The sequence below is a fragment of the Balaenoptera borealis genome (genome assembly GCF_965194805.1).
Source record: "Balaenoptera borealis genome assembly, chromosome: 8".
Taxonomy (NCBI): domain Eukaryota; kingdom Metazoa; phylum Chordata; class Mammalia; order Artiodactyla; family Balaenopteridae; genus Balaenoptera; species Balaenoptera borealis.
The window spans coordinates 10,655,161-10,670,604 of record NC_138865.1 but is presented as its reverse complement, the minus strand read 5'-3'; the positions used below and the strand labels follow the sequence as shown (position 1 = coordinate 10,670,604).

Below are 15,444 nucleotides of genomic sequence, written 5' to 3'. Positions count from 1 at the left end.
TGGTTATGTCTTGCTGGAAAGAAGCCATTGGCAAAGGAAAAAGCCTCCTCTTAGGGTGTTTAATCCAGGTGATTTTAATAATTATAGTTTATTTTTGTTTTAAATCATAGTAAAGGAAAATCGTGTGTGTCTTTTTGTTCTGTGCCTTTAGAAAATCTGGCTATCTCTATGTTGGTTCACCTAGTGACAGCTTCTACTAATTACAAGCAACTTGCTTAGTGTTGACTAGCTAATCTAAACTTATATACATGGAGGAGAAGATTTTAGGAATGATTTTTTTTTTTTATAAATTTATTTATTTATTTTGAGCTGTGTTGGGTCTTCGTTTCTGTGCGAAGGCTTTCTCTAGTTGCAGAGAACGGAGGCCACTCTTCATTGCGGTGCGCGGGCCTCTCACTATCGTGGCCTCTCTTGTTGCGGAGCACAGGCTCCAGATGCGCAGGCTCAGTAGTTGTGGTTCACGGGCCCAGTTGCTCCGCGGCATATAGGATCTTCCCAGACCAGGGCTCAAACCCGTGTCCCCTGCATTGGCAGGCAGATTCTCAACCACTGTGCCACCAGGGAAGCCCTAGGAATTATTTTCTAGACAGGCATCAGAAGGAAGGAGCAAAGGAAGGAAAGTGAGAGGGAAGATATTTCAAGTGAAAACACAATGTTTTACACTTGTCTTTTTAAAAAAAAAAAATACTATAATTTACTATTAGATTACCTGATTTTTTTTAATTGGCCATTTTCCCCACCCCACCCCCCTTTTTTTTCTTAATTAATTTACACTTTAAATTTTGAGTCAATACCATTTTACCGGGTGTTTTTATGAAGTAGCATCCCAATAGATTATTCTGTATTGCAGCCCTGAAGGGTGCAGTCAATGATTAAATGTACAATTCTGTCCAGGCACATGATGGAGCCACATTAAACTGCTGCTGCCCACAGGCTATTTAACAGCTGTCTGCCTTGATGTGATTTTTTTAAATCACTGTGAAGCATTTGAATAGAATACCAATTTGCAGCCAAAAGATGCTTCTGAATTGCGAGAAACTTCAGACCAAAAAAACTCTAGACAGCACTTTGAAAGGCTTTTGATGAGCAAATTGCAAATATTAGTGCCTCTAAGCTTGAAATGTTACCTGTGAAATAGAAAAATGAATATTCTTGAATGTAATATCTCTTCAAGCCAAGAAAGTGAAACAAATTGAAAAGCCTAAAAATAATTTTAAGTCCCACCTAGATGGATGTAGCAAGTTCAGATGGTCAGTAATCTTACCTGGGTTTTGAACTCCTAGGAGTCTGTAACAGTGCCTATTTATATATTCCAAATTGCTTAATATACTACTTTGCACATAGAAGATGTTCCACATATATAGAACTCTCTCTCTTCATTTTTAGTGAAAAAAACTTTATCACTGAAAGTGGAGATTGCCACATTTCTATTCCCTAATGAGGAAAAACTCCTGTCTGGTACGCTCCAGGCATTTCACTGCCAAAGACCATTAAAGCCATATTGCATTTTGTAGTGACAGACATAAATTTAAGGACATTTATGAACTGTCAGCATCATTATAAAGCCCTGTGTTACCAGGTCCACACTGACTTGTGCTTTGGGGTAGTCAGTGCCAGCTTCAGGGACATGCGACCTCTGTAGTCTCATAGGACTTTAACTTGGCCTAATGCTCTGCTCTCACCGTCTTGAAATCATTAATAATTTTTTCAGAAGAGGCCCCCTGTTTTCATTTTGCACTAGGCACCACAAATTATTAGCTAGCCCTGCTGGTAATTCTGTCTTTCTGTCATATAGTTCTGCATAACAACACCATATGATAAAACCTAGACCTTAGAGAGTTTACTTGTATTGAAAATTTTAGTGTCTTTTAAAAGTACCGGTTCACAAGAGATCACTGAGGAAATCAAAATACCTAGAAACAAATCACAATGAAAACACGAGGACCCAAAACCTATGGGATGCAGCAAAAGCAGTTCTAAGAGGGAAGTTTATAGCAATACAATCCTACCTCAAGAAACAAGAAACATCTCAAACAACCTAACCTTACACTTAAAGCAATTAGAGAAAGAAGAACAAAAAAACCCCAAAGTTAGCAGAAGGAAAGAAATCATAAAGATCAGATCAGAAATAAAAAGAAATGAAGGAAACGATAGCAAAGATCAGTAAAACTAAAAACTGGTTGTTTGAGAAGATAAACAAAATTGACAAACCATTAGCCAGACTCAAGAAAAAAAGGGAGAAGTCTCAAATCAATAGAATTAGAAATGAAAAAGGAAAAGTAACAACTGACACTGCAGAAATACAAAGGATCATGAGAGATTACTACAAGCAACTATATGCCAATAAAATGGACAACCTGGAAGAAATGGACAAATTCTTGGAAAAGCACAACCTTCCAAGGCTGAACCAGGAAGAAAATATAAACAGACCAATCACAAGCACTGAAATTGAGACTGTGATTAAAAATCTTCAAACAGGCAAAAGCCCGGGACCAGATGGCTTCACAGGCGAATTCTGTCATGCATTTAGAGAAGAGCTAACATCTATCCTTCTCAAACTCTTCCAAAATATAACAGAGGGAGGAACACTCTGAAACTCATTCTACAAGGCCACCATCACCCTGACACCAAAACCAGACAAAGATGTCACAAAGAAAGAAAACTACAGGCCAATATCACTGATGAACATAGATGCAAAAATCCTCAACAGAATACTAGCAAACAGAATCCAGCAGCATGTTAAAAGGATCATACACCATGATCAAGTGGGGTTTATTGCAGGAATGCAAGGATTCTTCAATATATGCAAATCAATGTGATAAACCATATTAACAAACTGAAGGAGAAAAACCATATGATCATCTCAATAGATGCAGAAAAAGCTTTTGACAGAATTCAACACCCATTTATGATTAAAAACCCTCCAGAAAGTAGGCATAGAAGGAACTTACCTCAACATAATAGAGGCCATATATGACAAACCCACAGCCAACATCGTTCTCAGTGGTGAAAAACTGAAACCATTTCCTCTAAGATCAGGAACAAGACAAGGTTGTCCACTCTCACCACTGTTGTTCAACATAGTTTTGGAAGTTTTAGCCACAGCAATCAGAGAAGAAAAAGAAATAAAAGGAATGCAAATCGGAAAAGAAGTAAAGCTGTCACTGTTTGCAGATGACATGATAGTATGCATAGAGAATCCTAAAGATGCTACCAGAAAACTACTAGAGCTAATCAATGAATTTGGTAAAGTAGCAGGATACAAAATTAATGCACAGAAATCTCTTGCATTCCTATACACTAATGATGAAAAATCTGAAAGAGAAATTATGGAAACACTCCCATTTACCATTGCAACAAAAAGAATAAAATACCTAGGAATAAACCCACCTAAGGAGACAAAAGACCTGTATGCAGAAAACTATAAGACACTGATGAAAGAAATTAAAGATGATATAAACAGATGGAGTGATATACCATGTTCTTGGATTGGAAGAATCAACATTGTGAAAATGACTATACTACCCAAAGCAATCTACAGATTCAGTGCAATCCCTGTCAAGATACCAAAGGCATTTTTCACAGAACTAGAACAAAAAATTTTACAATTTGTATGGAAACGCAAAAGACCCCGAATAGCCAAAGCAATTTTGAGAAAGAACGGAGCTGGAGGAATCAGGCTCCCAGACTTCAGACTACACTACAAAGCTACAGTAATCAAGACAGTATGGTACTGGCACAGAAACAGAAATATAGATCAATGGAACAGGATAGAAAGCCCAGAGATAAACCCACACACATATGGTCACTGTATCTGTGACAAAGGAGGCAAGAATATACAATAGAGAAAAGACAGCCTGTTCAATAAGTGGTACTGGGAAAACCGGACAGCTACGTGTAAAAGAATGAAATTAGAACACTCCCTAACACCATATACAAAAATAAACTCAAAATGGATTAAAGACCTAAATGTAAGGCCAGACACTATAAAACTCTTAGAGGAAAACATAGGCAGAACACTCTATGACATATAAATCACAGCAAGATCCTTTTTGACCCACCTCCTAGAGAAATGGAAATAAGAACAAAAATAAACAAATGGGACCTAATGAAGCTTAAAAGCTTTTGCACAGCGAAGGAAACCATAAACAAGGCGAAAAGACCACCCTCAGAATGGAAGAAAATATTTGCAAATGAAGCAACTGACAAAGGATTAGTCTCCAAAACACACAAGCACCTCATGTAGCTCAATATCAAAAAAACAACCCAATCCAAAAATGGGCAGAAGACCTAAATAGACATTTGTCCAAAGAAGATATACAGATTGCCAACAAACACATGAAAGTATGCTCAACATCACTAATCATTAGAGAAATGCAAATCAAAACTACAATGAGGTATCACCTCACACCAGTCAGAATGGCCATCATCGAAAAATCTACAAACAATAAATGCTGGAGAGGGTGTGGAGAAAAGGGAACCCTCTTGCACTGTTGGTGGGAATGTAAATTGATACAGCCACTATGGAGAACAGTATGGAAGTTCCTTAAAAAACTTAAAATAGAACTACCATACGACCCAACAATCCCATTACTGGGCATATACCCGGAGAAACCCATAATTCAAAAGAGTCATGTACCACAATGTTCATTGCAGCTCTATTTACAATAGCCAGGAGATGGAAGCAACCTAAGTGTCCATTGACAGATGAATGGATAAAGAAGATGTGGCACATATATACAGTGGAATATTACTCAGCCATAAAAATAAACGAAATTGAGTTATTTGTAGTGAGGTGGATGGACAGAGTGAAGTAAGTCAGAAAGAGCAAAATAAATACTGTATGCTAACACATATATATGGAGTCTTAAAAAAAATGATTCTGAAGAACCTAGGGGCAGGACAGGAATAAAGACGCAGACGTAGAGAATGGACTTGAGGGCATGGGGAGGGGGAAGGGTAAGCTGGAATGAAGTGAGAGAGTGGCATGGACTTATATATACTACCAAATGTAAAATAGATAGCTAGTGGGAAGCACTAACTTGGTGCTTTGTGACCATCTAGAGGCGTGGGATAGGGAGGGTGAGAGGGAGACGCAAGAGGGAAGAGATATAGGGATATATGTATATATATAGCTGATTCACTTTGTTATAAAGCAGAAACTAACACACCATTGTAAAGGAGTTATACTCCAATAAAAATGTTAAAAAAAAAAAAAAGGACCGGTTCATTATTAAAAATATTTGTAGAGCCCATCTTCCTTTCCCTTCATCTCCCCTTCCCATCACCTCCGGAGGCAGTGCCACAGAGGTATTGACAGCAGCATGCCTGGCATCTGAAGAAATGGAGAGTAAGAGTAGTGAGTGCAGAGGTGGCAACGAGAGTAGTTGGGAGATTGGTTATATTGAGCAAATAAGTTGTTTGATTTAGCAAACAAATAAATATACTAAAGATAAGAGAGCCAGATTTCTCACTGTCCAAAGGGATTTACAGATATTGAAGGGTAGAAAGCTGAAAAGAACACTGAGGCGCTGGGTTAGAATTGTAATTATCAACATGATCTCACAGCTTTTTACATTTATATATAGAAACAGTTATAATGTTTATGTATATGAATATATGAATATAAATATATATACACATATGTATATACATAACGTAAATTTCTTAGTTGTGTACACTGAAAGGGTCCAGAGGCAATGATACCTCAATAGTAATGAGCACAATGAGTGCTCAGACCTTGGTTTCTAAATACCACTCTCCACTAAAAGGAATCAGGGATGCTTGGATAAATGGCCAATTCTAGGGCTGGGGCAGCAAACATGTAAGATCAACCTGGAACATCTTGTTGTTCCAGAAAGTAAAGAAATATTCAAACAATGGTGGGAACATGTCAGAAGGACCCCAAAGCCAGCCTAAATGCATGCCCACTGACCAAATCTAATGTAAGCAACAAAATAAATAATGTTAATATCAGATTACAGCTCATTGAATAAAATAGAAATCTGTGCATTTATAAATAAATGAATAAATAGAGAAGGGAACATTCTTCCTTAAGATACAAGCTCAACTAATAAATGCAGAAGGGATGGTAGAAATAGATAATCACCATTGTTGTCTATTCTAGGGACGGTGATACAGAAGGAGTCATCGGTGGGTGCTAGTCTGGTAGTTGGAGGGTTGGTGAGGAACAGGATATTGGCATGATGCCGTGTACTTGTTTCAGCTCTCACACTGTAACAAGTGTCCTTTCACCGTCCATTTAATAACACAGTTTTCACATTTCTATGCTTTTTGTTGATTTTGCCGTTTAAAATGGCCCCCACGTGTAGTGCCGAGGTGCTATCTAGTGTTCCTGTGTACAAGAAGGCTGTGATGTGTCTTACAAAGAAAATAAATGTGTTAGATAAGCTTCATTGCAGCATGAATTATAGTGCTATTGGCCACAAGTGCAATGTTACCAAATCAATTCTGTGTTAAATAAAGTGTTTTTAGCTGGAAACACACATAAAACAAGGTTACGTGTTGATCTGTTGGAGAAAATGGACTGAAGGCTCACAGGAACCTAACCCTGCATTTTCCATAGGAGCAGTGCTTCAGTATTTGCTAATTCAGTGTTCATGGCACATTATAGGACTTCACTGCCATGAATAACAAGAATCAAATGTATCTCACGTAATGGGTACTGCCGAAACCGGTAAGTGTCGTTTCAGGGGGGCTCCAAGGAGCCCGGTCTTTTATGTCTCAGTGCAGAAAGAATTCAGCGAGAGTCAAAGTGATAGATAAGCAGTGATTTATTAGAATAGGATGCTTGTGAGGCTTACAAGCGGGTGGGCGAGAAGGTGCCACGCCCTGAGAACTTAGTGGGCTACAGTTTTGAAATCAAAGGAAAAGTGGGGAGGGTGAAAAGACCACCTTCTTCCTCATTCTTTTTTTTTTCTTTTCCACACATGCACACTGTATTTTATTTTTACAAGAGATAAATAGACTGACACCAAGCATTGTACATGGATGACCACAACAAAAGCAACAATGATTGCAATTACCAAACATGAAACACACTCATACTATGTCATAATATTGACATTCAGTCCAGTAATCCTCCACTGTAACAGCTCCTTTACTTTGCAGTGAAAATTGATTTGTATATTCTTTGCCTCTGAGTCCTTGTGGGATTTTTTTTTTTTTAATTCAGACAGAAAGTCACAAAAATTATACTCATCCTCATCAGTTCACTCAGTCCCATGTAATTAATTTTTTTTTCATCTTGATCTTTTGTTAGCACTTTTATGAGTTCATCAGTTTTTCATTAGAGTTCTGAAAATGCTTATTCATTCAGTTCAGCAGTACAGTCAGTTACCAGAAACCTGTACTTGTCAGAGTCTTTTCCATGAATTTCTTGAAGATGAAACCCTTTTATAGGAACATATTTGCAAAAGCATCAGAGTACACCCAGAACTGTCTGTAAATGACAAAAGACTTAAAAATGACCACAGTTAAAGATTTGATGAAAGTTCATAATAATGCAGTTGACAAGAAAATTAGTTATTTCTGAGATATACATTTTAAAGTAATAACTAGGATTATTACTTATAACATTATACCAGAACATATAAGATTTTTAGAAATTTCATGTAATGTCTGAAACATTTATATTAACATATTTCCATACAAATAACCCAATGAAAGTTTAGTATTAGTTGTTTTGTTTGTTTGTTTTTTTATATTGCAGGTTCTTATTAGGCATCAATTTTATACACATCAGTGTATACATATCAATCCCAATCGCCCAATTCAGCACACCACCATCCCCACCCCACTGCAGTTTTACCCCCTTGGTGTCCATATGTTCATTCTCTACATCTGTGACTCAACTTCTGCCCTGCAAACTGGCTCATCTGTACCATTTTTCTAGGTTCCACATACATGCATTAATATACAATATTTGTTTTTCTCTTTCTGACTTACTTCACTCTGTATGACAGTCTCTAGATCCATCCACTTCTCAACAAATGACTCAATTTCGTTCCTTTTTATGGCTGAGTAATATTCCATTGTATATATGTACCACATCTTCTTTATCCATTCGTCTGTTGATGGGCATTTAGGTTGCTTCCATGACCTGGGTATTGTAAATAGTGCTGCAATGAACATTCGGGTGCGTGTGTCTTTTTGAATTACGGTTTTCTCTGGGTATATGCCCAGTAGTGGGATTGCTGGGTCATATGGTAATTCTATTTTTAGTTTTTTAAGAAACCTCCATATTGTCCTCCATAGTGGCTGTATCAATTTACATTCCCACCAACAGTGCAAGAGGGTTCCCTTTTCTCCACACCCTCTCCAGCATTTGTTGTTTGTAGATTTTCTGATGATGCCCATTCTAACAGGAGTGAGGTGATACCTCATTGTAGTTTTGATTTGCATTTCTCTAATAATTAGTGATATTGAGCATCTTTTCATGTGCTTCGTGGCCGTCTGTATGTCTTCTTTGGAGAAATGTCTATTTAGGTCTTCTGCCCATTTTTGGATTGGGGTGTTTGTTTCTTTAATATTGAGCTGAATGAGCTGTTTATATATTTTGGAGATTAATCCTTTGTCCGTTGATTCGTTTGCAAATATTTTCTCCCATTCTGAGGGTTGTCTTTTCGTCTTGTTTATGGTTTCCTTTGCTGTGCAAAAACTTTGCAGTTTCATTAGGTCCCATTTGTTTATTTTTGTTTTTATTTCCATTACTCTAGGAGGTGGATCAAAAAAGATCTTGCTGTGATTTATGTCAAAGAGTGTTCTTCCTATGTTTTCCTCTAAGAGTTTTATAGTGTCCGGTCTTATATTTAGGTCTCTAATCCATTTTGAGTTTATTTTTGTGTATGGTGTTAGGGAGTATTCTAATTTCATTCTTTTACATGTAGCTGTCCAGTTTTCCCAGCACCACTTATTGAAGAGACTGTCTTTTCTCCATTGTATATCTTTGCCTCCTTTGTCATAGATTAGTTGACCATAGGTGCATGGGTTAATCTCTGGGCTTTCTATCTTGTTCCATTGATCTATGTTTCTGTTTTTGTGCCAGTACCATATTGTCTTGATTACTGTAGCTTTGTAGTATAGTCTGAAGTCAGGGAGTCTGATTCCTCCAGCTCCATTTTTTTCCCTCATGACTGCTTTGGCTATTCGGGGTCTTTTGTGTCTCCATACAAATTTTAAGATGATTTGTTCTAGCTCCGTAAAAAATGCCATTGGTAATTTGATAGGGATTGCATTGAATCTGTAGATTGCTTTGGGTAGTATAGTCATTTTCACAATGTTGACTCTTCCAATCCAAGAACATGGTATATCTCTCCATCTGTTGGTATCATCTTTAATTTCTTTCATCAGTGTCTTATACTTTTCTGCATACAGCTCTTTTGTCTCCCTAGGTAGGTTTATTCCTAGGTATTTTATTCTTTTTGTTGCAGTGGTAAATGGGAGTGTTTCCATAATTTCTCTTTCAGATTTTTCATCATTAGTGTATAGGAATGCAAGAGATTTCTGTGCATTAATTTTGTATCCTGCAACTTTACCATATTCATTAATTAGCTCTAGCAGTTTTCTGGTGGCAGTTTTAGGATTCTCTATGTATAGTATCATGTCATCCGCAAACAGTGACAGTTTTACTTCTTCTTTTCCAATTTGTATTCCTTTTATTTCTTTTTCTTCTCTGATTGCCGTGGCTAGGACTTCCAGAACTATGTTGAATAATAGTGGTGAGAGTGGACATCCTTGTCTCGTTCCTGATCTTAGAGGAAATGCTTCCAGTTTTTCACCATTGAGAATGATGTTTGCTGTGGGTTTGTCATATATGGACTTTATTATGTTGAGGTAGTTTCCCTCTCTGCCCAATTTCTGGAGAGTTTTTATCATAAATGGGTGTTGAATTTTGTCAGAAGCTTTTTCTGCATCAATTGAGATGATCATATGGTTTTTCTTCTTCAATTTGTTAATATGGTGTATCACATTGATTGATTTGCGTATATTGAAGAATCCTTGCATCCCTGGGATAAATCCCACTTGATCGTGGTGTATGATCCTTTTAATGTGTTGTTGGATTCTGTTTGCTAGTATTTTGTTGAGGATTTTTGCATCTATATTCATCAGTGATATTGGTCTGTAATTTTCTTTTTTTGTAGTGTCTTTGTCTGGTTTTGGTATCAGGGTGATGGTGGCCTCATAGAATGAGTTTGGGAGTGTTCCTTCCTCTGCAATTTTTTGGAAGAGTTTGAGAAGGATAGGTGTTAGCTCTTCTCTAAATGTTTGATAGAATTCACCTGTGAAGCCATCTGGTCCTGGACTTTTGTTTGTTGGAAGATTTTTAATCACAGTTTCAATTTCATTACTTGTGATTGGTCTGTTCATATTTTCTGTTTCTTCCTGGTTCAGTCTTGGAAGGTTATACCTTTCTAAAAATTTGTCCATTTCTTCCAGGTTGTCCATTTTATTGGCATAAAGTTGCTTGTAGTAGTCTCTTAGGATGCTTTGTATTTCTGCGGTGTCTGTTGTAACTTCTCCTTTTTCATTTCTGATTTTATTGATTTGAGTCCTCTCCCTCTTTTTCTTGATGAGTCTGGCTAATGGCTTATCAATTTTGTTTATCTTCTCAAAGAACCAACTTTTAGTTTTATTGATCTTTGCTATTGTTTTCTTTGTTTCTATTTCATTTATTTCTGCTCTGATCTTTATGATTTCTTTCCTTCTGCTCACTTTGGGTTTTGTTTGTTCTTCTTTCTCTAGTTTCTTTAGGTGTAAGATTAGATTGTTTACTTGAGATTTTTCTTGTTTCTTTAGGTAGGCTTGTATAGCTATAAACTTCCCTATTAGAACTGCTTTTGCTGCATCCCATAGGTTTTGGATCGTCGTGTTTTCATTGTCATTTGTCTCTAGGTATTTTTTGATTTCCTCTTTGATTTCTTCAGTGATCTCTTGGTTATTTAGTAACGTATTGTTTAGCCTCCATGTATTTGTCTTTTTTACGTTTTTTTCCCTGTAATTCATTTCTAATCTCATAGCGTTGTGGTCAGAAAAGATGCTTGATATGATTTCAATTTTCTTAAATTTACTGAGGCTTGATTTATGACCCAAGATGTGATCTATCCTGGAGAATGTTCCGTGCGCACTTGAGAAGAACGTGTAATCTGCTGTTTTTGGATGGAATGTCCTATATATATCAATTAAATCTATCTGGTCTATTGTGTCATTTAAAGCTTCGGTTTCCTTATTTATTTTCATTTTGGATGATCTGTCCATTGGTGTAAGTGAGGTGTTAAAGTCCCCCACTATGATTGTGTTACTGTCAATTTCCTGTTTTATAGCTGTTAGCAGTTGCCTTATGTATTGAGGTGCTCCTATGTTGGGTGCATATATATTTATAATTGTTATATCTTCTTCTTGGATTGATCCCTTGACCATTATGTAGTGTCCTTCCTTGTCTCTTGTAACATTCTTTATTTTAAAGTCTATTTTATCTGATATGAGTATAGCTACTCCAGCTTTCTTTTGATTTCCATTTGCATGGAATATCTTTTTCCATCCCCTCACTTTCAGTCTGTATGTGTCCCTAGGTCTAAAGTGGGTCTCTTGTAGACAGCATATATATGGGTCTTGTTTTTGTATCCATTCAGCAAGTCTGTGTCTTTTGGTTGGGGCATTTAATCCATTCACGTTTAAGGTAATTATCGATATGTATGTTCCTATGACCATTTTCTTAATTGTTTTGGGTTTGTTTTTGTAGGTCCTTTTCTTCTCTTGTGTTTCCCACTTAGAGAAGTTCCTTTAGCATTTGTTGTAGAGCTGGTTTGGTGGTGCTGAATTCTCTTAGCTTTTGCATGTCTGTAAAGCTTTTGATTTCTCCATCAAATCTGAATGAGATCCTTGCCAGGTAGAGTAATCTTGGTTGTAGGTTCTTCCCTTTCATCACTTTAAGTATATCATGCCACTCCCTTCTGGCTTGTAGAGTTTCTGCTGAGAAATCAGCTGTTAACCTTATGGGAGTTCCCTTGTATGTTATTTGTCGTTTTTCCCTTGCTGCTTTCAATAATTTTTCTTTGTCTTTAATTTTTGCCACTTTGATTACTATGTGTCTCGGCGTGTTTCTCCTTGGGTTTATCCTGTATGGGACTCTCTGCGCTTCCTGGACTTGGGTGGCTATTTCCTTTCCCATGTTAGGGAAGTTTTCGACTATAATCTCTTCAAATATTTTCTCAGGTCCTTTCTCTCTCTCTTCTCCTTCTGGGACCCCTATAATGCGAATGTTGTTGCGTTTAATGTTGTCCCAGAGGTCTCTTAGGCTGTCTTCATTTCTTTTCATTCTTTTTTCTTTAGTCTGTTCCGCAGCAGTGAATTCCACCATCCTGTCTTCCAGGTCACTTATCCGTTCTTCTGCCTCAGTTATTCTGCTATTGATTCCTTCTAGTGTAGTTTTCATTTCAGTTATTGTATTGGTCATCTCTGTTTGTTTGTTCTTTAATTCTTCTAGGTCTTTGTTAATCATTTCTTGCATCTTCTCAATCTTTGCCTCCATTCTTATTCCGAGGTCCTGGATCATCTTCACTATCACTATTCTGAATTCTTTTTCTGGAAGGTTGCCTATCTCCACTTCATTTAGTTGTTTTTCTGGGGTTTTTTCTTGTTCCTTCATCTGGTACATAGCCCTCTGCCTTTTCATCTTGTCTATCTTTCTGTAACTGTGGGTTTTGGTCCACAGGCTGCAGGATTGTAGTTCTTCTTGCTTCTGCTGTCTGCCCTCTGGTCTTCCTCATTCTTGAGTAGACATCACGTGTCCATCATCAGCTCCTCCTCCAGATTGGGCAGGGGAGTTTTCTTGTCCCTACATGGTCGAGCTAGGACTGTCATGGCACTATGGAAAAATTATTTCAGGTCTTTCACTTTGAAATGTCACCTTTCCGTAAAGTACTGTTTTTTATGTGTGCAGAGAGCATGTCCTAGGGATCATTGACTTACTGAGCTCACTGGGCAGGGTGTGGGTCTCATGTCACCATTGTTTTTTTTGTTTTGGGGCTTGTCTCATGCTTCTGCTGCATGGGTTTTGTTGCTAAGCAGGCCTGCTTGGCTTTGTGGTTAAGCAAACCTGCTTTCTTTTTTTTTTTTTAATTTATTTTTATTTCTTTATGGCTGTGTTGGGTCTTCGTTTCTGTGCGAGGGCTTTCTCTAGTTGTGGCAAGTGGGGGGCCACTCTTCATCGCGGTGCACGGGCCTCTCACCATCGCGGCCTCTCTTTTTGCGGAGCACAGGCTCCAGACACGCAGGCTCAGTAGTTGTGGCTCACGGGCCTAGTTGCTCCACGGCATGTGGGATCCTCCCAGACCAGGGCTCGAACCCGTGTCCCCTGCACCAGCAGGCAGATTCTCAACCACTGCGCCACCAGGGAAGCTCCAAACCTGCTTTTTTGAATGACCATTAACTTACAGGGGTCTCCCATACTTTCTTCTTTACTTACAATCCCCTAGTGGGATTAACTATTTAATTGCCTAATTTGTCCCTTTACTTCGTCCCTATCACTAACAGTGGTTGCCATTGGTTTTATCAGATTAATTTCATATGACGTATAACAGCGTTCAAAATTTTACTTTGTTGTGAAACTATACACATGTATTTGTGAGTAATTTATAAAATATTTCAGGGTTAAAAGGAACATTTGGAAGACTAACTTTGGCTTATATAATATGAAATAGTAAAATATTTAAAACAGTTGTTTGTACATTTCTTGCTAAAATAAACTGTACTTTTTAGTTCACTAGCCTTCTTTCAGTTTCATCTGCTTACTAATTTAAGATGAATTTGATTTTAAGAAATTATAGTTCCAAAGACAGAAAGTTTATTTTACTAGAAAGTATGAGTAAACCATATCTATTAACTAATCACTCTAAAATATGTTTTTTATGTTGCTCTCACTTTGAACTCCCTGGTATGTCTTTCTCTTAAAGAATTTTGGCTTATCAGTGCTTTATAGTTGCTTCCAGAGCCTGATAGATTTATTGTGTATAGTTTTTAATGCTAATCAGTTGGCTTTTGATACTTTTTTGAGTGATTGGGGAGTATCTTATTAGAATCAAATGGATGAATTAGCTAATTGTATTTACTTAATGTTTGGAGGGATAAGTGAAAAGAGAAGGAAAAGACTCAAGCTGATTCAAAAGCAAAAATGAGAAGAAAAGATAAATGACGTATTCTTCAAGTCTTCTAAATCAACCAAATGTTAGACAAAAGAAATTGGGGATTTGTCTTTAAACCGGAGATGTGCTGAGCATATTCTTACTTTAGGGTTTTTTTTTTTAAACTGTCTTGTCTTTAGATACTGATTTTTGTCTAGAAGGGATAGTGAGGGCTACTAAAATGAAACTCATAATTTCAACTTTTGATTGACGTTTCCTTGATGCCAGGCACTTTACACTATATTAATGCCAGGAAATAAATTTTATCTACTCTCATCTTTAGGCAAGTTCTTATTCTTTGAATGCAGGGTCACTTCTAATTTAGATTTTTAGGAAATGGGAAAAAATTTATTCTTTGAGACCAGTTGTCTAAGCCAGGCTTTCGCGCTTCCTGATTACTTGTCATTCAGCAACTGTATGGGAAAGTGTTTGTAAGCTATAAATCAGTGTGTTAATAATAATTTTTATTTCTCCTCTTAAATTGGATTTTGTAAAAAACAGTTTTATTTCTTGTTTTGTTTAGTACAGATGTCTGTCTCTTCAGCCAAAAATCATTACTAATGGTTATTGGACATTTGTTTTGTACTCTGTAATCTTATAAAGTGTTTTCATCAGATGTTTCTTACAAAAACCCTGAGTGATAGGTGAAAATCGTAATTTCATAGATGGGAAAACTGGGAGGTAGAAAAGCTGTGAACCTTGCTTTCGGGTTAGAATATTCAACCTCTGCTTTCCTGGTAGGTTTTGAGGTGGGGAAGGGGTGGTTTTGTTCTTTTTTTTTTTTAAATATCCCTGCCTTACTGCTGTAGAGAATGACTTATATTTTGCAACAGCTGATGTTTTTCTCCTACAGAGATATTCCAATGCCCTTAGTCAGCTCAGGAGTAGAGCATGGTAACTTGAGAGAGCTGGCGTTTGCAAGAATGAAAGACCTTGGAATACAGGTAAGAGTCTGACCATAACTGTTGAGATCAAAGTAACCTGAGACACGAAAACCTGTGATACTATCACATTACAAACTTACAGGTTTGGTCAAAAAGCTTTCATGTATTGAAGCCATTCTTACCGTATAACACGTTGAAATTGAAGCTAGTGGTTGCAAAGTCTGCATCCTGTCCCCTACACCCCTCTGCTTTCTTCTAAAAGAGCGTAGGTTTGTCAATTTAATGGTTGTTTTTTCTGCCTTCTCAGATTGCCAACTATGTGTTCAACTCCTTTTTTAAAAAAACTTTTTTTTTTTTTT

General features: G+C 37.2%; 1 protein-coding gene and 1 long non-coding RNA gene across 2 annotated transcripts in view; one reads left to right on the top strand and one right to left on the bottom strand.

The window, feature by feature from the left end:
- Positions 1–15,444, top strand: part of ELP3 (elongator acetyltransferase complex subunit 3) — a 106,735-nt gene that overhangs the window by 58,629 nt on the left and 32,662 nt on the right. Inside the window, exon 11 of the mRNA XM_082402849.1 lies at positions 15,055–15,145. Within this exon, the coding sequence (XP_082258975.1) occupies positions 15,055–15,145 (91 nt within the window). The remainder of the gene's footprint in view (positions 1–15,054; positions 15,146–15,444) is intronic.
- LOC309633714 lies at positions 274–15,041 on the bottom strand. Its single transcript, XR_014247681.1, has 2 exons — positions 12,801–15,041; positions 274–6,939 (listed from the first exon to the last, which is right to left on the bottom strand). It is a non-coding gene; the product is annotated as an uncharacterized lncRNA (long non-coding RNA).